The sequence below is a fragment of the Phasianus colchicus genome, chromosome 4, assembly GCF_987193195.1.
Source record: "Phasianus colchicus chromosome 4, bPhaCol1.hap1.1, whole genome shotgun sequence".
NCBI classification, from domain to species: domain Eukaryota; kingdom Metazoa; phylum Chordata; class Aves; order Galliformes; family Phasianidae; genus Phasianus; species Phasianus colchicus.
In genome coordinates this window covers 15,236,858-15,263,560 of record NC_143439.1, presented here as the reverse complement: position 1 = coordinate 15,263,560, position 26,703 = coordinate 15,236,858, and the positions used below count along the sequence as shown (strand labels likewise).

General features: G+C 39.1%; 2 protein-coding genes across 20 annotated transcripts in view; one reads left to right on the top strand and one right to left on the bottom strand.

Moving 5' to 3' along the window:
- The window catches only part of CLCN3 (Cl-/H+ antiporter 3), a 58,973-nt gene extending 41,586 nt beyond the window's left edge, over positions 1–17,387 (bottom strand). For 2 of the 5 annotated variants that reach the window (XM_031588779.2, XM_031588781.2), the window contains exons 1-2: positions 17,235–17,387; positions 3,411–3,586 (exon numbers count right to left, since the gene is read on the bottom strand). In XM_031588779.2, coding sequence (XP_031444639.1) covers positions 3,411–3,570 — 160 coding nt within the window. In that variant the 5' untranslated portion in view covers positions 3,571–3,586; positions 17,235–17,387. The other 3 variants (XM_090138678.1, XM_090138681.1, XM_090138680.1) reach the window with 3 other exon arrangements.
- Positions 16,382–26,703, top strand: part of NEK1 (NIMA related kinase 1) — a 43,349-nt gene continuing 33,027 nt past the window's right edge. For 6 of the 15 annotated variants that reach the window (XM_090138670.1, XM_090138674.1, XM_090138671.1 and 3 more), the window contains exons 1-10: positions 17,466–17,600; positions 18,376–18,428; positions 18,896–19,044; positions 19,123–19,219; positions 21,064–21,161; positions 22,494–22,577; positions 23,021–23,088; positions 23,203–23,289; positions 24,320–24,374; positions 25,593–25,793. In XM_090138670.1, the coding sequence (XP_089994796.1) occupies positions 18,928–19,044; positions 19,123–19,219; positions 21,064–21,161; positions 22,494–22,577; positions 23,021–23,088; positions 23,203–23,289; positions 24,320–24,374; positions 25,593–25,793 (807 nt within the window). In that variant the 5' untranslated portion in view covers positions 17,466–17,600; positions 18,376–18,428; positions 18,896–18,927. The other 9 variants (XM_090138676.1, XM_090138668.1, XM_090138669.1 and 6 more) reach the window with 4 other exon arrangements.

Below are 26,703 nucleotides of genomic sequence, written 5' to 3'. Positions count from 1 at the left end.
CAGTTAAAACAGTAATCTGGTAAAACATTTTTCTTCTGGAAATTTCACTTCTGCTTAGAGACAGTATCTTTTACCCGTGTAAAATGATGGAAAATATTGAACTACTCCACTGTATTTTAATTATTATTTTTTTAAACTAAATACTATACTATCTCCTCATATCATTCCACTATGCCTACTTCTTTTCCATAGTGTTGCTGCTAAACCCGACATTTATGCAAATGTAACAGCTTCTGCATAACGTAACAGGTATACAATCAACAATGCATATAATCATGATATGACTGCTGTACATACAGACACGTACAGCAATACTGCACAGAATGGCTTAGATGGAAAGGGGCCTGAAAGATCATCAAATTCTAAGCCTCCTGCCTTGCTAACTTCTGTATTCTTCTCAGGTGACACAGCAAAGGATAGTTAACATACATACTTACAGATGGCGTGAAGAGAAATAGGATTGCTGTAAAACACCAGCAGTCAGCCTCCCACATGGAACTACAGAAAACCATTCAAACTGAAAATCAGAAGTGACACTAAAATAAGGCACATCTCTGCCAATGAAGTATTAATAAAGATACCCACAAGTTTAGGTGCTAAGCCTTTCTGAAGACTACTTCCAGCTAACGTTCACATGTTTTAGGCCTATATAACATAAAGGAATTTCCCACACGAGGCAAGTAGAATATATCATTAGTATTCTTTCCCAATATCACCCCATACCCACATGCTTTCACCACTAATAACTTGTCTGGCTTTGTAAGCCACAGTTAAATGTGACTGTTACTGTGAATGGCAGTACTGAGCAGGCTTTACTGAATCACTGTCCTGACAGCTGAAGGACCTACCAAGCTTACTGGAGGGGCTTGTTCCATTAACTTACTACCCTATGAACAAGGAAGGAGAAGACTACAATTAATTTAGAAATTCCACAATGTTAGCTTTTCTTCTGACAAAATGTACTTTTCCACTAGGTGAAGAAGAATTTCCTAGTCCAGTATTTTCCCCTCGTTGCACAGACTTCTTTTGTAAAAATCTATCATTTTGTATTTTATTGCATTAACTATAAAATTACAACAAATACTTCATTGTCCATGTTAACTTCTCCAAGTAGGGTAAATATATGCCTGTACTGTAAGCTCATCTGTACTCCAAGCTCTCTGTAGCAATGTAGCCACCAATTTACCTATATTACTTCACAATCGCTTTAAGTAGAGATACACTATTGCCATGTTCTACAAGTTGCAAAGAAACCAGGCTCACAGATTTTTCCAGACCAACAGACTTAATGTACAACCAAAATATACATCAAAATTGGGTGGGGATTTCGGAAGGTTCATCAGCTAAAACACAGCACTAGACTTAAGGGCTGTATGCACACGTAGTTCTGCAGGGCTCGCGGTGCTGAGAAGCATGAGATGTTCTGGTAGCTGGAACAAGTCACTCCCTGTATGATAAATTCTGAAATCTACTGAGATTCAACAGAACAAAAATAAGTTAATAACAGGAAGATTAAAGAATGAGAGTATGTAACAGAACAAAACAAAAAAACTAAGCAAAACAGCAACAACAAAAAACAGTTGCTGCTAAAGTCAGTAATGAAGAAGAACAGGGAAAAAAAAGACATGTGGTCCATCACAGAAGTGCTTGCTTGGTCCTGTCAGTGTGATTTGCTGAATTCAAAACATACAGAAGAACCGCCTCACATATTTAAAAACCTAAGGAATGAGAATCACAAGTATTCATTTCCTGTGTTTACTTAAAGCTTTTCTTGGAGATGTTCTTAAACCCTTGAAAAGAAAATTTGCAGCAGATTCTGATTTACTGCTATTTACTATTATTTACTCCCTAGAGTACTATTTACTATTATTTACTCCTTTCCATGCATAAAGATAAATCACCATTCACTTAGGTATAGTGCTTATAACTACTGCAAAATCCTGCTGTATGACCAGAACTGTGGCAAGCAGATATGCCATTAGCAAAAAAATTCAATCCCAGTACAGAAAATAGATTGAAATTTACATTCCAGTGCACATTCCAACACTTCAGAATCACAATAAGATAGGAACTGCTAGCATACGCAGCAATTAACATTGCTTTTGATGGTGCAAACAAAACTATCACCTCATCTACCTATGTCTGTTTATGGATATAATTTCACAGCAAGTAAGGGGCAGAATACTGGCTCTGAAACTGTTTATTCTACTGCAAATTGCATTTCTTGTTAATGTCTGAAACGATACAGAGGGTTTATATAGATAATAACCAAGGTATTTTCAGACTTTCTGTGTAGAAGAATTACATTAAACAAGCAAGGCACTCACTTTATTAAAAAAGACACATGCAGTACACAAAGAAGACAACTGTTCACTTATGATTTAGAACTATTAAGTACTCGACTTCCTAATGCTGATGTTTTTCCAAGTAATTCAGTAGAAGGAATTTTTATGCATATAGAGTGTGTCAAGCCTTTTCATACCTGCATCAGTATACAAGTTAAATAACTGCACATTCAAGACACACCTGATTACATATAAAGAAGACAGACGAGAAGGATGCTTGCAATGCTTCAACAACTCTCAAATATAATGGCAACATCAAAGTGTTAAGTATAGCAAAGAGGAAAGAGCGTGCCGAGCAGGAACACAAAAGTGTTAATGGGAGAAGAAAGGGTGATATAGAAATTAAAACAAGAGGCTCAGTTCAAATTTACCTGAAACAAGAGGAAATGAGAGGAAAATATTTTTAACTAAATTAATTCTGTTTATCAGAAATTTCCTCCTTTCCCTTCTTTATATTCTTCTCTTTGATCATGGCTAAGAGGATGTTAAAGCTTTCACTCCAGTAACTAATCTATTTAAAATAAAAAGGCAGACCTTCTCAGTTCTTTCTTCTTTGTACAACTTCAATGCTTTGGCATTGAATGCTTTGCAACTTTTCACCAAGTCAAAGCTTTACTCATGGTGTTTTGCACTGCTCCTAACACCTCTGCTTATAAAGTTTTTGCCTCTGTTTTGCAGATATGAAGCTAAATCAAACAGAAACAGATTTATCTGTTGATTTCTGTGAAAAAAGAAATATTGAAGACAGTTACGCCTCAGCACCCCCTTGCAGCTAAGCAAACTAGGCAGCTGCAGAACAGTCACCTTTCCCCTTCTTGACAGGGAGTCTGTCATTTGCCAGAACTTAATACCTGCCTTATATCAGAAGTATTTCCATATAATGCAACTGTCGGGCAAGAACACAGGAAAATTCTCCACAACTTTCAACTTTAAAGCATCCTTTTGAGGGAGAGATTAAAAGGAAATTTTGAATAGTTATGAAAACTAGTTGGTTCTGTTTATGTAAAAACAAAAACCCACACACAACCAATAGCAATTTTTAAGATTAAATTAACATTAACTTACCAATTGATGCATCACCATCCAAGAGATTGTCATCTTCAGAGGTCTGAAAGTCCATAATTACACCAGCTCCATCTAGAAGCTCCTCATCGCTGCTTGCACTGGTTATGCTGTTGTAACTGTTTCGATAGTAGCCTCTATGAAACAGCTGCTCAGACTCCATTTAGCTGCTTTATAACCTACGTAAAGAAAACGTGTTATTTGATATTTGAAAATGCAAAAAAGATTGAGGTTTACATTAGATGAAACAACACTACAATCACACTATTTAAACTTACAGGAATGTAGCAGTAATATAGAATATTATATAAGCATTTTAAACAAACATTTTCTGACATTTAACTGGTTGATGCTTCTTCACCCCTTTTCTTGGGCTCTCCTATGTTTAAGAAAGTATTTCACTTTCACTAAACGTGGCTGAAACGTGCATGCCCCACACAAACGTGCTCTGCACCACACCATGATGCAGTGCATCCATTCAGTGCTCAGGTTCAAAACTGATTTTATCTTTGTGCTATGGCTCCTTAGTCTGCCACCTGTTTCACTCCAAACACTCCAAAGCTGAGTCCCACAAACACAACTGTGCACATTATTTTGCAAGGAAAACATACTAAAAGGGACAACAATTCAAATTCAGCACATCTAGACAAAGCTTTCAAAACACATACACCCATACTTCGTATACAATCCTTTGCCTTGCAAATTGAAAGCCACCGAAACTACTTCCTGATCAGGAAGGAGTTAAGTCATGACTACATCTTGATTCCATGCTCTTATTTACCCTAAGCATGTCTCGCGTTTGTCATTACTCAAACATCATCATACTTTATTAGCTCCCAGCAGCTCAACCTCAGAAAAGTCATGGAACTATGCAACTACCTTCTTCACAGTCAGTATCTTGGCTTCCAAAACAGAAAGAAGTTTCTTTCAAGTAAATGCAAAGGACAACACCTGAACAATGAATACTACCAAAGACATTTCTGCAGTTCTCTTGACAATTCCTCAGTTTGCAGAATAGGGCTTTCCCTTCTCCAGGTTTCTACTCTAAGCTGGATTTTCAACTGTAACTGGGGGGTATGAATAAGATTCAATCTTTATTCCATACCATCCTGATTGTGATATTTTCACTCAGATGGATGTTTGAAAAGCATGAGTTTCGCTCAGACCACCTGGATTAAGGGCTATGAGGCTTCTGCCTTTCCAGCAAAAGCCAAAAACTTTCTAGTATTGCTTTCTCAAGAAGATATATCAGAAAAAGAGGAAAAGAAATTTACAATTAAAACCACTTTAGCAATGACTGTACTATATAAAGCAGTATATTATATATAGCAGTGACTGCTTTTTAATGAGATATTTTGTATTCACAAACAGTATATGACAAAGCATAATCTACCTTTTTTCAGTAAAAGAAATATCTCATTCCCTCCAAAGTAAGGAGATGCTCCCCCAAAATCCAGATCTTTTCCTTGTGCACTTTTTCTTCTGCTTATCCTCACATTCTCTAACAATTCACTGTAACTGCTAAAATGCTAAAATTTCTGCCATAAACATCCAGCCAGCTGGCAGCTCTAAAAATAAGTGATAGAACTTGTAATTCCAATCCCTCTCCTCTACCCAGCTGTTGGGTTTTATGAAGTATAACTAAACTGGTTGGCCAATGTCAAGAGTTATTTGCAGAGTTGAAACTCTGCATTGGCAAACAGCTCAGTCTTCTAAGCAGCAAGGGAGTTACCACAAGAAGGAATGAAAAGTTAAGTTTGCTGGGTAGCTGCAGATACAACTGTCAGCATGAGCAGTTGGGTGATTAACACAAAATTCTGTACTGATAGCTGTGAATCAAGTCATGTTGAGGGGAGGGAGGCAACAGAATCGATCCTCAATTCCATATGGGTTCTGATGTGACTACTGCCATTCACAAACCAGATGCCAAAGTTAGGAGAAAAAGCTTAACATGCACCAGTAGTTCTCCATTTAATCTGATATAAAGTATTATCAGGTGATAAGTTCATATTGTCAGAAGTCCAAATTATAGACAATTATATATGGAAGATTATAGAAGAGCTAAAACTTTCTATAGGCCAACAAAGCTCACCAGGACTCCTCAGCCTGGAAAAGACGTAATGCAGAAGAAGATGCAAGATGTCAGGAGAATCACAATAAGAAAGCCAAAATTATGAGCTGTTCTTCGATAGTCTCTATGTGTCACTATCGAAGAACAGCTCAGGCGGCAAGCAAAGGGCCAACTCTTCACATAGGACACAGGGATGTAAGCAGTGGGATCTTTGCCACTTTGCACGAGTATCCAACTGCTCATACAGCACCCTGACAAATTCAGGAAAGAAAAAAAAAAAAACCTCTTCAAAGACTATTGAAGATGACAGCTTAGGTGGAAACACTGGAGGCTGAGCTTTCTGGAGAAGCATATATGCTTATTCTCTTCCTAAACACTTCCCTAGAAATCTGCTGTTGGGCAAGACAAATCCCTTTGGTTTGGCCATTGTAATTCTTACAATTCTTCTAATCCTTATAATTTTAAAAATGATTTTTTTTCTTCAAAAACATCTTCATTCTTCTGCATGTGAAGACTCTTCTTAACCATATGCCATTTTACAGACACTGAGAAAAGTTCCTTAACGAACAGCCAAGAAAATTTCACCCTATCATGTGATGAAGCATATCCTATTTAAAAAGTACAACTACTTACAACTGGACACTATGGAAGCATCTCAATTTTTCCAACAAGCACATCAAATCATGACTTATAATTTATTCAGAATCTATACTTGAAACAAAGCAAAACATGCAGTTGTACCTACAGAAAACATGCCAAAAAGAAGTCTCATCACAAGCAGCCCAACTGTTTTGCTATTATGCTCACAGAAAGACCTGTTAACATCACCCTGTCTTTTATCAGTTGGGCAGTATCGTGAATGGAAGACATCCAGCACAGCTGAAATGAGTAGATGTGCATCACTTGCTGCATTGCTCACTGCATTCCTCCAAACTTTTCTCAGAAGAAAGAAAAAAAATTATTGATGTTAAACTTCACAGCTTCAATTCCTTGTACCACAAACTTGCTACTCAGAACAAGAAACAACTTTTTAATAACATTGCAGAAACAAAGTGGTGCGTTACAGACATCAAATCGTCCAATAATTGAGGAAATGCTTTCAACCTGATCTAAAATAAAACAGAATGTTTCATTGGTGAGAAACTGACAAACAAAACCAACAGGCTCTCAGAGCCACATCCAACGCACTGTGAAGAATCCCTGTATCAGCTCCACACAAACGTCATCCCGCACGCCAGCAGCTCCAGCACACTCATGCCCTCAGACACATGACAAGGCATGATACTGAGGCCTTCTGTCCTTGTTTTGAAGCACTGCCTGCTGCTGACAGAACTCTCCATCAAGCAAGCAGGAGCTCTAAAACCAAAACCATTCCCGTTGAGAACAGTAGGGAAGATTCTTAAGAACTCTTTCTCTGCATTCCCGGAGTCGAGCACCTCAGCTGCCTCCTACCTGACACAGTGTTACAGGTTGCTGCCCTCGAACAGCAGGCAGCAATGGCAGGAGGCAGAAAAGCAAGGCCACTGGAAAGTTAGCAGTCTACAATAAACTTCAATCAGAACTGAAGCTTAACTTCCTGAGTGTAACAGTCACTAATTTGTCCACCACCTCTACCCACAACTGAGGGCATGAGAGAAAACAGCTTAGGTGAACAATCAGTTCCCCTGTGTGCCTGAAAAAAAAAAAAAAGGGTTATTTAACAAGCTAAGACACATAGCTAGGGATGCACTATCTTGAGCTGTGTAGATGAAGGAGCTGAGATCATTTAAAGGTGCTTGCTCGTGTGACCTTCAAATACTGTCAGGCAAAAGAACTGCCTCACCACAGCAAAGGGCACAGAAGGGATGTGGGACAGACTGCTGAGAACAGCAATAACAAAGGACAGGACGAGCCAGGAAAACAGTCTTTCTATGGCTACAGCTGCTGGAGAACCAGTACTGTGACTGACCCAGGTGCAGATATCTGATAATCTGCTGTGGATACCAAAAGGTTGCTCTCATACTCGAGAGCAATGCAAATACATATGCAGTTGTAAAGAGGGAGAATACAAGAGAAGGATTGAAGAGGACAGCTTGCTGGTTTATAATGTCAGATTCAGCCTGCAGATTCCCTGCTCTATCCAAATTGGCACTAAGAGGCAAGCAGGGAAAAGATGGAAGTTACTGTAGACAAATTTCAAGCAGGAAAGAAAAGGTATTGCCTGAATGCTAGTCAAGCTCAATACCCCGAAAAAGCAAACAAAAACAACACCAGATTCCCAGCAGCTAGTAGTCACAGTAAAAATATGCATAATAGACTTTTTTTCAGCTTAAATTACCACGAAAATCCCAAAGAATTTACGAAAATAATAAGATATTACATTTGCCTTTTTTATGAAGCATCATAGTTTTCATCAAGGGCCTGATCCAGAGAGAAAGCAGAATAAAAACCCTTCAGATTATCTCTGAAAGAAAGAAAATTAGAGAAGTAGTGCTCTGCAAGGATAATGAAAGAAGATGTAGGCAATAATCAGGGACATGAAGGATTTGATGCTGCTCACATACTCAAGGTTTCTATGAAAAAAAACCTATGAAAGGAGTATAATAAGAAAAAGGTGCAACTAAGTGGTCACACTATCACTGCTAACGTATTTCCACAATGCCCAACACAACTCTTCTACAGAGCAGGTTAACAGAAAAGCCTCCGATACTAAACAAAAAACAAAAGCTAATTAAAGCTGTGATCTCACTTGCTTCATCTAGGGAGAGGGAAAAAAAGCAGTGAGCATACAGGTACAGCAAGTTATGCAAGATTAATCAAACACAGCGCAAGCAGGAACTACACTGGTAAAGAGGAATAGCACAGAAACAGCTACGTCTATAGCAGTCAGAGCAGATAGGGCTATTGCAGCTTTCTGCACAGCCCAGTACCTCAGGCATTTTCCTTCCCTCAAACACCAGACATCTCGCCCATCTCTCAGGCCCTGCAATGAAAGGTCAAGCAGAGAAGCGAGTCAGCTGAGGGAGTCATTGTGAAGTGTCTCTAGAGAAGATGGAGTAGGACAGGAAGAAGTCAGATTTGCAGGACATTTGTTGTCAGGCAATGTGTACAATCTGCAAATCTTTGCTATGGGATGTTGCCCCAAAAATAAGCATAAACACACTTTTCTGTAACTTCAAGGGCTGCAAACAAAAAGCATCTTAAGTTTTTTAGTCTTTTGGGAGGTTTAGAAGGGGATGGGTGAAAACTTAGAAGTGCTCTTCCAGATTCCAAACATGCTTTAAGCAGTCGAAATAAAAAAGGAACAAAAAAATCAATAACGAAAGGCCCAAAAGCACAACATAACCAGAACAGCTCTTTCCCAAAGTCAGAAGAATCCCGAGAAACCCCCAAATCTCTGTAATATTTAGTTTTTCCTATCACTACCAAGAGCTAATCAGCAGTCAGCCATCTGTCCCTTAACTCAAGCAAAGCTTCTTGCAAAACCTCCACGAGGACAGTACCTACTGAGAAAGGTTATGCAGACATAAAACAAAAGCAGATGAAATAAAAATGCTGAATGTGATCTTCACACATATGAATGTGTTCTGTAGTTGAGGAAATGTAATAGCAGCAACAGAGGAGTTATTTGCTGCAATCAAGAAGAAAAAAATACATAGAATTTTAAAGGGTTTGCATGGTAAGAATCTTGAAACGTGATCTAAACAATCTAAACAAATGATATAAACTAATCAGAAATTCCAAATACAACATATAAACAAACAAATACACAAATACATATATCTCATATGTATTAAGGAGAAGGAAAGAATAATGTCATTAAAACCCACACTTATTATCTATGTCAAAACAAGTGCCTGAAAACTGGAATCAGTCAAGAATGTCTTTGAATACTTAAACCCAAACCTTCTGTATTGCTTTTTTGTTGTTGTTGTTGCTGTTTCCTTGTTGCTGTGTAAGAGCACCCTTCATTAAGAATTGGGTTCAGGTGTTACAGGGCTGTAACAGCAGTTATTGGGTTCAGGTGTTACAGGGCTGTAACAGCAGTTATAAAACAAAGGCTGAGCTGGGCTCACTCTGTCATCCTTAGCCAGCAGCATGAAACCTGTATTCCTACTTCCATTGTGGACTGAGCCCCTATTTGCTCATTCTGTCACATGAAGAAAGCTAGCAAGAACGTGGTACAGCTTCTAAACTTCAGTTTTGGAAAAGGGGTGAAAGAACTGTGAGAAATTTCTCACAGTGTTTTTCTTGTAATTAGCAGAATATTCCTTCTGTGAAAGTGGCTTAAGAATTATACGCTTCAAGCCAAACATGGGAGATATTAAAGAAGTAGCAGCATTCCTTAACTTCCACAAGTTAGCACAGAGTACAAAAATTCTTAAGGATACCCAAGAAGCCAAATTATTAAGAATGTGACAAATCTCAGGAACAGGACAGCTCCTGTTGCAGCCATGCAGTGAGAAAGGATTCTGGCCAAATTACAGGTCATATTTAAGGAAATAAAACATAAAGCCAGTTGAATAAAGTTCCTTAAGTAGAAATATAAATTGTTATCGGTTAGATGTTAAAAACTAATTCAATTGATGCAGTAGGTACTCTCAGAGTAGAAGAGATTTCAAAAAATATACATATAAAAAAATCTCATTGTGGTTCTGTTCACTGCTACTTCCAGAACAAAATTAATCTTGATGGCATAAAGAGACACAATCCCAAGTGTTCTCTACGCAAGAAAGCAAGCAGGGACAAGCACAGAAACACACAGACAAAGCTATACTTCTATGATACGTACCAATACAGAATATCACCACTGCTTCTGACCTTCACAAAAGCGGAATCAATACCAAAAACTCATTCTACTGCACTTTTTATCTTCCTAGGTTAAAAAAAAAAAAAAGAAAACAACAGGAACTGACAGCTTACACAGCAGATGAATACTGAACACATGCTCCCAGTCACATGATGAAAAACATTAAGGCTATTGACTTAAAGTATTCAAAACTACCTCATCTCCACTCTAAAGTGTCCTAACCCCTAAGGCTATGGCTACCCACAGTAGCCAAAGAGTTTCTACCACCTGGCACAAGCACATGATCCAGCTTCCTGGAAGGAACTGATTCTTTCACGTTCACCAAATTGCTGACATGAATACTGTTTGGTTGCTTTCAAACCAAAATGGCTGAATTAGCTGAAAACTCAGATTTAAACCTCACCTCATCTACTGATACATCAGAAAAATCTCCACTGTCAGAACCAAAGAGAAGTTTTCTGCATTACTGTGCATTCTGCACAGTGATAAGCAGTGAAGTGGTAAAGTCTTTCAGTGCTTGGGTTTTGTTTAAAAAACAAACAATGTAATCCCTTTGTACAAACCTAGACTAAATATAAAAGCAAATGTAACTCTAAAGCTTAAGCTTCACAGGCAATTGCTGATCTTTAGCTGAGTCACAATAAAGAAATGGTCCTTGGTTGCCACTTGAGATACAAGCCTAAAATGCATCTAAGATTTGGCATTAGTTTTTAAACTAATGTCTCAGTACCTACAGCTATAAATACTCTGTCAAAGAAAGAAAAGAGGGACTCCTTTTGGATTCTTCTTGTGATCACATTGAGATGAGAGTAAAACTGAAATTTGTTAGGGGAACTGAAAGGCAAAACTCACTCCCTTTTTCAAGGACAGGAACTATGACTGCAGGTGCCATTGCAGACAACACGTTTTATCTGTTTAGTCTTCAGCCATCACATCTGTTTGATGAAAAAGGACCAGCAACAGTATGCAATCTTCTCTTTATTGCTTTTATAGCAATTTTGTTCCTTTTGAACATGAACTTGTATTGCAATTATCCGAGAGGCACAGAAAAAAAAACTGAGCAAAGCTTTTACACAACACCATGACTACCTGAGATTCTATCATTTCTACCACCTTCATCTTTCCAGAGAAATGGCCAGACAGCTTCCAGTTATGTGCTCAGACTCACAAATTCAGGATCTCACCTGAACTGACTGCCTTCCAGATAATTTTGTTTGAGTTCAATGCATTTTTATCTGAATGATCGTAAAGTAGTCAAGGAAGTAAAAGAAAACTTGATAGAAAGCAAGTAAGAGGCCATCACAGAAAAGAGGCTCTTGGAGCCAAGACACAAAACCATCAGAGTGCTGACCCCAGCAGAAAGAGAGTCACACAGAAAGTATTCAATCTTGAGAGGCAATATTATAAATGAGGTTTATGAGACTGGAATCAGAAAAAGCAAGGTGAGGAAGGACTGAAGAGATGCTCAACCAATAGCAGGACCTAGCTGATGGCTGCCCTTCCTGGCTCCAACCAGGCAGATGTCACCTGATTTCTGTCAGCACAGCATTTCTTCCCATTACTGATTACCATTCCAGCCATAAAACAGATCCGTTAAGGAGCTTGTGATATTAATCTCTGATATTTTGATATCATAGATTATCAGTTGCTTGTTTCCTTCTTTTTCCTTTTTGAAATACAAATGCACAGGCTAACCCTAGAAGATATATCCATAAAAAAATAAAAAATAAAAAAAGGATAAAGAAAGAAGAAGGAAAAAGAAAGATGCAGCAAAGCCCCAGAGGCACTGACGCCACCAGAACTGAAGCATGCATTACATCAAGCATATTAACAGTTCCGAATGCAAACCAAGTTCCTCTCATTGAATATCTTCTTTCCAGGTGCAAAGCTGAACTGTCAAGTACAGCTTCTAAAATTATGCCTGCTTTGTCAGGTCCTACACATGGATGACAGGTTTCCGGCAGGAGAGTCTAAAGTGAAGTTATTACTGTTAAATAGAGGTATCAAGTTGAAAGCAAGGATTAATGTCAATTATTTTAGGAGAGGAAAAAAAAAAAAGTGGTTCCTTGAGAGCTTTTGAATTTTGGAAATTGCAATGAAAAAAAAATGATTCAGCAATACTCCAAATGGCATCCAATACAAGAAAAGTTTAGATGTGGTGAGAAGGGACGTGGTCAGTGGGGCAATATTGCTGGTAGGTAGATGATTGGACTGGATGATCTTAGAGGTCGTTTCCAAGCTTGGTGATTCTATGCTTCTATGAACTAAAAATGAGTGTTTGGAAGCATATGGAGAACTGGAGAACTACATTTTTTTCCCAACATGCACACAGGAGACAAATTAATAATGGACACCTCACGGGAAATGCTGTAGTAGATCAAGAACTACAGACAAATCAGCAAAACCCAACAAATTTGGCAGAGAATACTAATTGGAGACAGGAGTGGAAGGAGCTCTAAGAGAACTAACATTCAGGAAAAGGAGAACTTTGATTTTAATTGGCAGGATGACAAAATACCGAGTCACCTCAGGAGCTGTAATTTAAATGTATTACTGAAGTGAAATTGTAGTTTTACTATTTGGATTTGGAAATGTTTCTTCATTAGACTATACTGTGGTACAAACACTGAAAATGTGTATGAGTACTCTCGTTAACTTCTAGAAAAAATTATGAGAAACAAGCAAAAAAAATGAAAACAAAAAGTAACCAGTCTAATTCCATACCTAGAAACCCTAAGCATAATGCACAACAAATTAAAAAGCTAAACATCTAGAAAGTTCAAGAGTAAATAGCTGATCAGACTCCAGAAGTCATTAAAAAAGTCTAACCTACTATGAAGTTACACATTCTCTTATTCCAATTCATTTCCATGAGCATGTATTCAAGATTATTTGCTACATGATATAAACAAATGTGGATCCTACAGCTGAAAACATTTACAACTACCCTAATGGCTTTGTTTAGAATCGTCTCTATTATGCATGAAGCCCAGAAAACACTTTGTCAATTCTATTCTCTCTGACAATAGCAACAGCTATTATTGAGTCATTAAATATAAACATTATCTCAAAATTGTATGCCAATTTCTGAGTTTCTACCTTTTTAAAGCAGAATACATTCCACAAAGCAGCATTATTTTCACAACCTGTATAAATCTCTCTATTAAAATCAATTTAAATGCTTTTTTTTTTTTTTTTTTTCCCCCTCTAATCATTCTCAGAGATCATTTTACAAAGGTTTCCAGTGTTCAGAAACAAGAGTTAAATAGCTACGGAAGTTTGTAATGGTCAACTTCCTAATATACTAATATTCAGAAGTTACTGAAGCCTGAAATAGGAACAAGCACAAAACACTGCACACACCTCATTATTCACAAGCACAGGTAAAGAGCTGGCCTGGCACATGAGCAGCTTTAGACGTTGGCCAACACAGAACCTGTGTTTTCACATTATAAAGGAAAGATTGCTGCGGGGAGCCCAGTTACAGGAATGTGCCTTCAGAGCACACAGGTGTAAAGCTGAGATGTGAGTTTGGGGAAAATGAGCAAAGAGGATGTATAAGAAGACTTGTGCACACCATCACTGCTGCTGCTGACCCTGTGCAGCTTGCTACAGCTGCTGCCAATGAGGTGACTAAGCAAGAAGTTGAGAAACACACAGCCCAGAGTCTGAGAGCTATGAAACTATTCAAACAATTTCAACAGTAGAACTTACATTATCTTTCTTTTTCTTTTAATTATGAGCAGGTTACAAATATTCCTACTACCAAATAAGCCTCTACCCTGATCTGCACAGAAGCACCTATCCACATGCATATGAAGTCACATAAATAAGGCGAGAGAAAAAAAAAGTGAACGTTCCTAGAATGCCCTTTGGCAACGTTTGCCAACTTGGAACAGCAGTCCCAGCTTTTGTGCTTACATTCAGATAGCACAACTCTGTTATCCAAATATCAACAGAAGGTGCACACACACACACATCAGAGAATTGTAGGGGCTGGAAGGGACCTCCAGAGAGCATCGAGTCCATCGAGCCCTCTGCAAAGCAGGCTCTCTACAGCAAGCTGTACTGGTCCATGAGGATCTTGAATATCTCCAGAGAAGATGACTCCAAAACCCACCTGGGCAGCCTGTTCCAGTGCTCCGTCACCCTCACCATGAAGAAGTTCTTTTGTACATTGGTGAGCAACTTCCTATGCTCCAGGTTATGGCTATTTCCCCTTGTCCTGTCCCGACAGACTGCTGAAAAGAGGTTGGCAATGTTCCTTTGTCTCTCACACTTATGATATTTACAAACATTAATAAGATCCCCTCTGGGTCTTCTTTTCTCAAGGCTGAACAGACCCAGTTCACTCAGCCTTTCCTCATAAAGAAGATGCTCCAGCCCTTTATCATCTTTGTGGCCCTCCACTAAAAAAAGATCCCTGTCTTTTCTGTACCGGGGAGCCCAGAACTGGATCCAGGTGAGGCCTGACTAGGGCAGAGTAAAAGGGGAGGATCACCTCTCCCGACCTGCTGGCCACACTCCTTTTAATGCACCCCAGTATATCACTGGCCTTCTGGGATACAAGGGCACATTGGTGGCTCATGGCCAACCTGTTGTCCACCAGGAGCTCCAAGCCCTTCTCTGCAGAGCTCCTCCAGCAGGTCATCCCCCAAACCGTACTGACGCTCACCATTATTCCTTCCCAGGTGCAAGACCCCACATTTGGTTTTGTTAAATCTCATCTGGTTCCACACCGCCCAGCTCTTCAGCCTGTCCAGGTTCTGTTGAATGGCAGCACAGCCTTCTAGAGTATCAGCAACTCTTCCCAGCTTTATATCATTGGTGTGCATGCCGAAAATGGACACTATCCCTCGTCAAGGTTGCCGATGAATATGTTAAACAAGACCAGACCCAGGACCAACCCCTGGGCAACACCACTACTCACAGGTCTCCAACCAGACTTTGCATTGCCCATCACAACCCTCTGAGCTTGGCCATTTCTTAACCCACCTCATCATCCACTCATTTATCCCACACTTTCTCAGCTTCGTTATTAGGACGTCGTGGGAGACAGTATCAAACACCCAAAACCCTGAAGGAAAGTGTGAAAAACAACGCATCACACCAGAAGTGTTTATTCAGAGATTTAGAGAATACTGCACAACAAAACCCAGCTGTTCATAGAACAGCCAGGAGTGGATTCTCACTAACAGGTGGCCAAAACACCAGTCTATGACATTCATGAAGAGCAGACACCAAAAGGTGTGAAAATCTTTCCTGGTTAAGGATTTGGATAGGTTTGTTCCTATTATAAGTCAATAAGAGATGTATATATAGAGAGAGGAAAACAAACAAACAAACAAACTACTACAGTATTATTTTTAATCTGAAAAAATACACCACAGACAGAATAAAAATAGCAGTACTGTAAAGCACTCATAAAAAGGATACTGTAATGATCTGGGAAAAGGCATCCACAGAACAGTGAAAATATGTTCCTAGAAACGTTACAACGCATGTTACACTCAACATCTGCTATTGGCTGGCAAAGAATTCTAAGGACTAACATACCACAGAATCACAGAATGGCCAGGGTTGGAAGGGACTTCAAGGATCTTCAAGCTCCAGCCCCCCCACCACATGCAGGGCCACCAACCTCCACATTTCATACCAGCCCAGGCTGCCCAGTGCCCCACCCAACCTGGCCTTGAACACCTCCAGGGATGGACGGGGCATCCACAGCCTCTCTGGGCAGCTGTTCCAGCACCTCACCACTCTCTCTGTAAAGAACTTCCCCCTGACATCCAACCTAAATCTTCCCTCCCTCAACTTCAAACCATTTCCCCTTGTCCTGCAGTTATCTACCCTTTCAAAGAGTTGATTCCCCCGCTGTTTGTAGGCTCCCTTTAAGTCCTGGAAGGCTGCAATGAGGTCACCCCGCAGCCTTCTTTTCTCCAAGCTGAACAAGCCCAACTCCCTCAGCCTGTCTTCACAGGGGAGGTGCTCCAGTCCCCTGATCATCTTTGTGGAGAGGGTCTCCTCTGGACCCTCTCCAACAGCTCCCTGTCTTTCTTGTGCTGGGAACTCTATACCAACAGTAAATAGACGGAAACAAAAACCACTTTTCATTTTCCTTGCCACAACACACACTGCATTTTCTAAAGTGTTGTAGGCAGATGCAAAGCCATTTTGTTTCAAGCTATGCGATCCAGGCTAGCTGCACTTTTCTCAAAGCAGAATTACCCCCCCTGAAAGCCCCGAGCTGCAAGTTTAGGTCTGTCTGCTAACCAAGGAAACATCAAACTGAAAGCAGTTCACCAGTCCAAGACTTTTATCTTAGAAATAAATAACAGTGCCAGTTGACAGTTTTCCCCAAGGAAATCAGTTTTCCATTACAGTACACTGAAGTTTCTTAAAACAGACAAACAATAGATACTGATAAGTGTCTGCTCTCAAACCTGCCATGCCAACACGTTTTGCCATTCAAGTAACTGCTCTAGCAGGGAAGCATTTACGTTGCCACGGGATACAGAACATAAAACCCATCACGGCTCCACCAAGAAGAGAGAACCGAACGCAAGAAGCGTCGCCGCTTGCTCCCGCTGTCACGGCCTCGATTTACCTCGGTTAGCGCTTTAAAGTGTGACACAGCACATTTATTATCCCGCACAGAACACATCCCCACCAGCGGCACGACTTCGTGCGAGGACTTTGGCAGTCAGGTGAGAAGGGGCACGCCGTTCTTCTACCTCGTTTCAGGATCACCCCGGGCTGGGTATCCGCAGGGCACCCCTCCCTTCCCGCTCCAACCGGCAGAGCCCCGCCCCGGCCCCCCGCTCCTCGCAGCACCGAGACGGGGCGAAGCGTCGCTCAGCCCCTCGCTCGGCCCTCACCCGGCCGCAGCCGCCATCTCGGCCTCGCCGCCAGGGAGCACCCGGCGCTCCCTCGCATCGCGTCGCGCCGCCGGAAGGCCCGGCCCTACCTGCTGCTCCTCGAGGAGGCGCTGGCGCATCCTCCCGCGGCGGCGAGGCGGGGTGGCGGAAAGGCCACTCACAGCGCCTCGGCCCCCGGCCCGACGCTCGCTCCGCTGCCCGCAGCCCCGCCCCCGCGGCCTGGGGGCGGGGCTTCCTCCCTTCCTGCTTTCCTTCCTCCCTGCCTTCCTCCCGCACGCACGTCGGGATCGGCGGGACGGCTCGCGCCGCGGTCTCGGCCGCAACTTCCGGTTCCCGCCTCCAGGAGGAGGCGTGACTTCCGGGAGGCCGCCTGAAGAAGCGGCCGGTGAGGGAGGCGGTCCCGGCCCGGCGGGGTCGGAGCGGAGATAGTGGAAGGGTTGGAAGCGGCAGTGCAGGTATAGGAGCTCGCTCGGAGCTGCGCTGTGGGACGTGCTCGTGAGGAGATGGGCTGCGACAAGCCGTCCAGGGCGTGCTTTGCGGCCCGGTGAGGCAGCCGCTTCCTGAGCGTGTCCGTGGTGACGCCGGGACTTGTTGCACAGCGCTTGACCGGCCGACGCCCTGTCAGCGCGAACGGCTCTTCGCTCTCAGTTCTCATAAGATGACATTGGTGTTCATAGTGAGGCTTTCTTAGATGTCCAGTTTCGCTCTGAAATATCTTTCCTGTGCTTACAGGGAAAAACAAGCATCTCCAAGCCGTAAGGCCTGTCATTTTACTTGTTTTCTTTCCCAGTAATTATCCTTAGGGAACGACGGGGGAAATGGTAGGACGAGGGGAAATGGTTTGAAGTTGAGGGAGGGAAGATTTAGGTTGGATGTCAGGGAGAAGTTCTTTACTGTGAGAGTGGTGAGGTGCTGGAACAGCTGCCCAGAGAGGCTGTGGATGCCCCGTCCATCCCTGGAGGTGTTCAAGGCCAGGTTGGGTGGGGCACTGGGCAGCCTGGTCTGGTATGAAATGTGGAGGTTGGTGGCCCTGCATGTGGTGGGGGGGCTGGAGCTTGAAGATCCTTGAAGTCCCTTCCAACCCTGGCCGTTCTGTGATCCTTAGTTCTGTTTTTCCTTTCTTCCAGTTTTGCAGTAAAGATTACAGTAAAGATTACTTATGGTCTCTTGTTTGTTGGCAGGTTTAATTTGGTTTTATTTAACTGTACTAATCAAGCTTTTGCCTTTTAGCGTGTTTCTGTGGTATGGGTCCCTCATTTTCCTGAGACCTTGGCACTCTCTGTGTGAGTACCTTCCAAAATACTCGGTTTAGTGCTTATTAAGAATTGACATGTATTAATTTCCACCCCTATTGTAGTTCTCCCAAGTAGAGCTGAATGGAGGTTTGTTGACTAGATGCTATAGCACTATACAGTCTCCTCTTGCTAGCTGAATCAGAAGTCACAGCACTACTTGCTTCATTTCAAGGACTGTTTTTTAATATTGTCTGTGGAAGATGAAAGAGTGAAGCAATTCTGGCAATGCAGCCCTTTTTCTACACCAGTTGAGATTAAGATAGGATTATGTCAAGCAAAGTTACAAAGCATATAATGTAGCTGAAGAGACAAAGGGATTGACACTTGAAAGTACAAAGAAAGAGTTGGAGATTCATGATCCTTGAGGTCCCTTCCAACCCATTCTGTGATTCTGTGACTTGGTATGCTGAAAGACTAATTACAGCAACTAAATCTCTTTTGTGTTTTTTGCGTAGTGCTTGAGTAAGGATGCCTTAAGAAGAAAACTATGGATAAATATATTAAAGTGCAAAAAATTGGAGAAGGATCCTTTGGGAAAGCGTTTCTTGTTAAAGATAAAGAAAATAACCAGCAGTATGTTATTAAAGAAATTAACATCTCTAAGGTGAGCGATATTATTATTAACTGCTGATCTATTGTTTTTATATTCCCGTTTTCAAAAATTGTTATTTTCCTTTTGAAGATGTCAAATAAAGAGAGAGAAGAATCAAGGAGAGAAGTTGCTGTACTGGCCAACATGAAACATCCAAATATTGTCCTGTATAGGGAGTCATTTGAAGGTAAGTTTAATAAAGTAGAGCCCAAGTTGATAAATACTGTGTACAGTTATGGTGTAAAAGTCAATGTTTTCTGTCTGTAACTGTTTTTCCATCCTTGTATTTCTTCTTTTTTTTTTTTTATAGTTATAGTTTCTTGCAGTTGCCAGGTTGCAACAGTTAAATATTGAATAAATATTCCTGTCGCTTCCTTATGTGATTATATTTTGATTGATGCTTAAATGAAAGGATTGTGTTTTTCTTGGTTTTCTTGAGGATAAATCTCCTTGAACACTTGTGTGTAGCTTATTGGATGCATGTGTGTGTTAAAAATGCACATGGTCTGAAGTTGGATACTGACAAACTGGCGGAAGTGATGTCATCTCACTCTCTAGTCCTTGGTAGTTATGGTTGTATCATTGCTTTCATGGATAGAAGAATAGTGGTGATTGCTTCATAAGCTATAAAGGAAGTAGAAATTTAATCCTACATTATTTTCACAGTGACTGTTCTGGGGAATAAGCAGAACAGATAAAAGTTTGCAAGAGCCTATCATCTAGAATGGTAATACTGCTTTTTAAAAAGTCCTGAATATTATTTGAAATGATGCTTAAACGCACTGCTCTTGTATCCTTTTGTTCCTGATTTTAAAAAGCCTTTTAATTTGGGGGGTTTAATTTTTTTCTGTTCAGTAAGTGAGAATTGTGTCATAAAGAGCAAAACCAAGGTCTTCTGATTTGTAAATCTGTATTTCTCTGTTCTATATACTAGAGGCCAGCTCTTTAGGACTGATTTTATTTGATTGTCTTTGCTTTTTATGAGGTGGGTCGTATAGTGTGTAGTTCACTAGATTTCATATTGCTTCTTTATTGCTGAAGCATGTTGACTTGGAATGACATGTTAATTTGGTTTATGAAACAGAACTTTGTCAACACCAGGTCTGCAAGGAATCCGAACTGCTAGGATCATCTGTTAAAATAATTCACATCAGAAATCTTAACAAATATACAAACATCTGTAAACTTAGAATTCCCACTAGATTGTTTTCAAGTCTGAATTTTAGAGGCGGTCTGTGGGAGACTTATGTGACTCTACTTGGAGTTTAAAAGTTATAACTATTTAATGAATTTTCTCTTGAGCAGCATGTGATGCATATATTCTTCTCCAAATTGTCTGAGCTGTGAGTAGTGCAGGTCTTGAGTTTTAGTGACGTACTTGAGTTTATATTCATGAAATGTTAAGATTTTCATTGATATCCTGGTAACTTGCAGTGTGTTCCTGCCTTGTAACTTGTTCAGTAGTAGTAGCTGGGAAAGATTGCTTTGGAGAACAAAACCATAGCTTTTTATCAGGTGTATTATGTGTGTTAAATTCTCATAGTGACAACTTGCATAGGATTTTTGAAAGTTTCCCGAGATTTCATGCAGAAATGAGGCTGACTGTTTCCATCATCATTGCCAGTTGAAAGTTTTATTACCAGACTTCAGTCTCTGAAATCACAGTCAAGTATGAGGTGAGAGCTGGTGGTTGCCACTTCATACAAGTAATACCTTATCCAGGTAAATCGACATGAAAGAATTAAGAAGATGGAGGTAATTAACTGAGTTAAATTTGCAGTTCTTTGTTTTTAGGGTAGAGTTTCTTTGGGATGTTTGCATCAGCAAACAGGTTTGAGAATTGTCTTATCATATTCATAAGGTGACATCTTTAATTTCATTGTAAATCATAATGTATTACAAATAGAAAAATGTGTATTTTTTACTCTAAGAGTTGCAGGGAAAAACAAAGACAAACCTTTGCAGTGAAAATTGCATTAAAGATGGGTAATTTTTGTTTCTTTGTTTGTAATGTTTAGTTTTGTATTGCAGAAAATGGTTGTCTGTACATAGTGATGGATTACTGCGAAGGAGGAGATCTCTTTAAAAAAATAAATGCTCAGAAAGGAGTCTTATTCTCTGAGGATCAGGTAATCAGCAAATTGCTGCCATAGTATTTTGATGCATGATTTCTTTTCTGCATTAGTTCTAACTTTGGCTCAGTTTGGTGGGTACTGTTTCTTAGCCTATTTAGAAAGTTTCCAAACTGTGCTGGTTGTTGCCTTGGCCATGGCATTGTCTTTTATGTAGCTTTTAAACCTACAAGATATTATAGCATAGGATTTTTGTTCTTTGATACTGACCTCAATTGGTCAGAATTTGTCATTAGTTTATAAAATAAAGTAATAAGTTTACATTGTAAAACAGCATAATCTAGCAGTACAAGGGCTGCATAATTCCAAAGTATTTTGTCAGTATTGGAACTACACCAGCAAACTTTCTTTCTTCATCACACTTGCTAAGAAATCACTCGTACAGTAACACAAAAGATATAAATGTGCAGATTGGTTTCAACTAGGTGAAAATAGATCATGTGGGATTCAGGTTTTTGGTCATGTTTCATGCTTCCTTGCTTACAGATTAGTTCTGTATTTTTTTTCTTGTTCTGTATTTTATTATCTGCAGCCAGTAGGAACACCTCAAACTCAGTTTACCTCTGGTTGAAAAGGCTTGTAAGTGTTAGATCAAGATCTAACACTTGGTGGAATTTAGAGCAGGGTAATCATGAGACTTCTTAGGCGTAAGTTGTAGAACTTCTCATCTGCTGCTTTGGACTCAGTTACATGAAGAATTTAAAATGGGAAAGTAGAAAAAAAATACTTTAAATTATACTGTAATTTTGACATTTGTGTATTTGTAAGTTGGGTATGTGAAAGCACTGTTCACATGAGAAAAATTCTGCTGCTAGACCCTTGTGTATTATGATGTTTACAGATTCTCAAAAAATGTGAAGGTTGCTGCTTTATTTGTGATCTTCTAGTTGTATATTGTTTGTTGCTTTTCTCAGTGAAATCTGATTTGTACTCATTTCCTTTTTAAGGTAAAATGCATAAAACATACTTGCACTGATTAGAGCAAAAGTGTAATCTTTTAAGATGCAAGTTCCTTGTTTGGAACATTTTTTGCCAATCTAATTTGTATTGTATGCATTTTGTTTGCTATGCTATATGTAATGAAATAATAATTTGAGGCTTAACATCTGACTTGGCTACCACTCATTTTTCATTTAAAAATCTGTATTATGGTGTCAGTATTGCTAAGGCCTTAATGGTAGTATGACACAAATGAAAACAGCCTTGCGGGAAGAGGGTAAAAATCTTACAGAACTGATTTGATAATGTCTTCAGTAATGTGATGTGTCTGGAGAAACTTCTAGATAAATCAAGTTGCTGATGATGTTACCTTTTCTCTTTCATACATAGATCCTGGATTGGTTTGTACAAATCTGTTTAGCACTGAAGCATATACATGATAGAAAAATCTTACATCGCGACATAAAGTCACAGGTATGTGGGCAGTTTTCCTTGAAAACTGAATTCACTTCCTAAGCGATTACATCTGTATCTTGGTAGTGGAAGTTGGCAAGTAATTGAAAATAATCCTTCTACATAAATGCTTTTAGTACTGGCAATGTGTTTTTTTTCTTCAGAATTGTTCAGAAGTGGTTTAAATGGTATTTTTACAAACAGAAAAGAAGCTATTTCAATATTACTGGAGTAGATTTTTTTCTATCTCCACAAGTAATTGTATTTTAGAATGTTCAGCAGTGTTTTCTGTAGTTATGGTAAAGCAGGACAAGAATAAGTCTGGTGTTTTACAGTCATCAATGCCAGTGATTTCAGAGTAATTGAACGATAGAAAACATTATTTTTAAAACATGCTGAGAACAAAAAGTGTGCAATTGTACGAATGTTCTGATTAACAGACTTCTTAAAATTTCTATGCCAAGAATATATTTTTAACCAAAGATGGAACAATACAGCTGGGAGACTTTGGAATCGCAAGAGTTCTGAACAGGTAATTCTTTTTTTTAATGCTGATTTCTCTGAGATAATCTAAATTGCTTTGATTTAGGAGAACATAATCAGCGCGTTTCATGTGAGTTAATGTTCACCCTTACTTTTTCCTTAGTACTGTGGAATTGGCTCGCACTTGCATAGGAACACCATACTATCTATCACCTGAAATATGCCAGAACAGGCCTTACAACAATAAAAGGTACTAATATTTATTTAATATTTGTAGTGAGGAGAAGAAAGTGAGTCCTTTAGAAATACAAGGCTCTTCTATTCTTATAATGATGATAGTTCATCTCTCACCTGAAAAGACAGCCTCACCATACAGGCAGGACTTTAGTAGATTTGTGTAATGCAAAGCAGCATGATGTAGAGATGACTTCACTTAGTGCTTTGGCTTCTAAATCTAGGTTATCATCTTAATTATGACTCTGCTTTTGCCTGGGTACGCATTGCTGCCTTAATTTATGAATGTGAAACCACATTAAGAAAGAAACATGAAGGCAGTAATTGGATTGCTTTTAAGCACGTGCATGGGTAGTAATCTTTCAGGTAGTTTGCTTATACATTTATTACCTTGGCAAGTAGGTTCTGTATGGTAATGATATCCCTAATGTAATGTAAGTGTTCAGTATCTGATTAGTCTTACTCTGCATTAAGCTACTAAAATAGGTTCATTTTTGTTACTGTTTGCTAAAAAGATAAAAATGATTATATTCCCTTGTCTCTTCATTTCTTTTACATGGGATTTTTTGTCCAGTTGTATTCAAACTAAATTCTGCAGTCCTCTAGTGAGTGTGGGTAATGTAACCCAAATGTCAAACAACTTGTTTAGTTGAATCTAAGAATTGTATATCTGCCACGTTGAGTAGAGGGTTGCTTTTTCTGAATTTCAAAGATCTCAAGTAAATGTCTACATTTAGAGTAAATAGACCTTTATTCAGAGTTTGTCTGGTTTCTCTGATCTCAGTGGTGCAAATAAAAAAGTATAAAATCTGAAGCCAAAAAAACCCCATCTGTTTTTTCGGGTTGGCCTCGATTTTGATTGTTAATTTTTGGTTGGTTGGTTGATGAGGTTTTGTGCTTTGAGGACTAGAGGATGTACATTCATTGGAGACTGTAAATTATTCAAAATATCCCATTTTCTTTTCAAAGGTGAAGTGTTTGGTAAATAAATTATTTGGCAGTGTTAATCCCACAACAAACTCTAGGTTGTGTTCTTTTTGTTTTAGTGATATCTGGGCCCTTGGTTGTGTTCTCTATGAAATGTGCACGCTTAAACACGCAGTGAGTAGAAACTTCTCGCTTCTTTGAGAAGCTTCCTGCTGTTCTACAGATGTATTTCTGTTAATTCAGGGCTTTCATGGTTTAAAATGTAAAATTACCTTCAACATCTTCGTTTTCTTTTCCTATACTGACAAACAGTTGCTGTATTTTGATTCATGCCAATCTCTTTTATTGTTTTGGCTTGGTTTTTTTCTGCTTTCAAGGTAAATATTCAGTGAGGTTGAGTTAGCTGAAAAGTTGTTGGGTGTGTTGACAAATAGTGTTCTTTTCTTTCCAAAGGCTTGACGTTTTCATTGTAACTGAAAAGGCCTAAATTTAGACTGCCAGCTTTTGTGTAGGTGGATTTGTATGCTTCCATTTGGAACACTCATAGTTTTTAGAAAGAAACTCTGAAGTGAAGACGTTCCTTTTTTTTTTTGAATTTGATTGCTTGTCAGTTGTGATGGGAAGGAAAAAAAACCACATTTAAATAAACCAAGTTGACAAAAAGATATAACTATTTTTACTAAAAGAAATAAGATTAAAACATGTCAATTTGAGGGGGAAAAAAAGGTTAGGGCATAAAGATAACATGAAAGTTTTTGCAATTTCTTCTTACATAGTTTTTTTCTGAGGCAAGAGTATTGATGAATTTGCTTCTCTGAGGGTTGATAGCAATTTGTTTTCTGTAAGCTGGGTGATCCATGCTGTTTTCTTTTAACTGTTCAAAGGAATTGCAATGGTGTGTGCTGCCTGCTGAGCTCAGACTAGTCTAAACATTCCTTTGGATTTCACACTGAATCACTGTGAATGCTTTACATTCTTTCATCTGAAATGCGCTGTTCTAAAAAGAGCAGAAAGTGGAAAGTGTTCAGGAGATCAGAGCAGATGGAGCAGATACTGTTATACAATTACATTTATACTTAACTACGTATCACTATTCATCTAGATCTGGGGGAAAATATTTGCTTGCAAGATATATATAAATATAGTATGAAGTAGCTGTAGTGTAATACACTTATGTAAAAGTGGTGTACTTGGCAACAAATTATTTTCAACTATTGATGAAAACTGTTAATGACCTTGGAAACTGACTTTGATAAGCCCAGGCAGAAGAAGCTGTGGGCTTTTTTGTGTTTGACTGTATTTTCTTTTTTATTTCCCCTCACCTTTTGTTCAGCTTTACATGTAGGCAAGAAGTAACGTGTAGTAACTGTCTGGTTTTCTTCCATAATACAGTTTGAAGCTGGTAACATGAAGAACTTGGTACTGAAGATAATCTCTGGATCTTTTCCTCCTGTTTCTATGCATTATTCCTATGATCTACGTAATCTACTGTCACAGTTATTTAAAAGGAATCCTAGGGATAGGCCATCAGTAAACTCCATATTGGAGAAAAACTTCATAGCCAAACGGGTTGAAAAATTTCTCACACCACAGGTATGGAGTTGGTTTTAATTTAATTTGGCTAAGACATCTTAGGACTATTCTTTATTCCAGTGTCAATATGAAGTATGAGAAAGTGGAGTAATGGTATTTCCCAAAGCTTTTATGCAAACTTTTTCATTTGAGAGAAGAAAGAGTTGTTACTGTGAATTACGAAAAAATAAAAATGAACACAATCTCAACTTAACGGAATTATTTGGAGGTTTCAAACAAATTTAAATTGACATTATCTTAAGAGTATTATTTTGTATGTCTTTGTATACAGGGAAGAATTTTGAGTCAGATGTCCATTTTATTATATATGCACCTCTCTCATGAAGTGGTATTGTCAATGTCTTCAGCATCAAATCTTTATTATAATTTCTTCAGTGCTTCTGTTGTTTGCAATTTGGAATTGCCTGAAAGCTTGTTTTGTGAGATATGGCTAAGTAAACGTGATGTTTGAATTTCTTATATACATAACATAGATGAAATTATTCAGTATTTTGTTTAGGATATATTTTGACAACTATTCAAGCTATTTTTAATGTAAATCTAATCAAAAGAGATCAAGAATAATGAGCACTGATGTGTGAGGTAAGTAAGTACAGGAAGAGAAAGGACATGGAGAGAATTAACGCAAAAGAAGACCTCATTAAATACAAATAATTCTGACGGACTCATTCTAACATAAAGAAATTTTGGGAGAAGGCCATATGTAATTGGAATTTCATTTGTATGTGAAATAGACTTTCAACTAATGGTAGTTCATACTAAAGTTCCAGTGAAAGGCCAGATTCAGAAGTCTTCACAGCAGACTTGTAAAAATATTAGAAAATCTGACTTTTACAAAAGTACAGGCTTGATCAGTTTTTACTCCTAGCAGCTAGAATGAAACTTCTATTTCTGATGTGTTCAGGTAAAA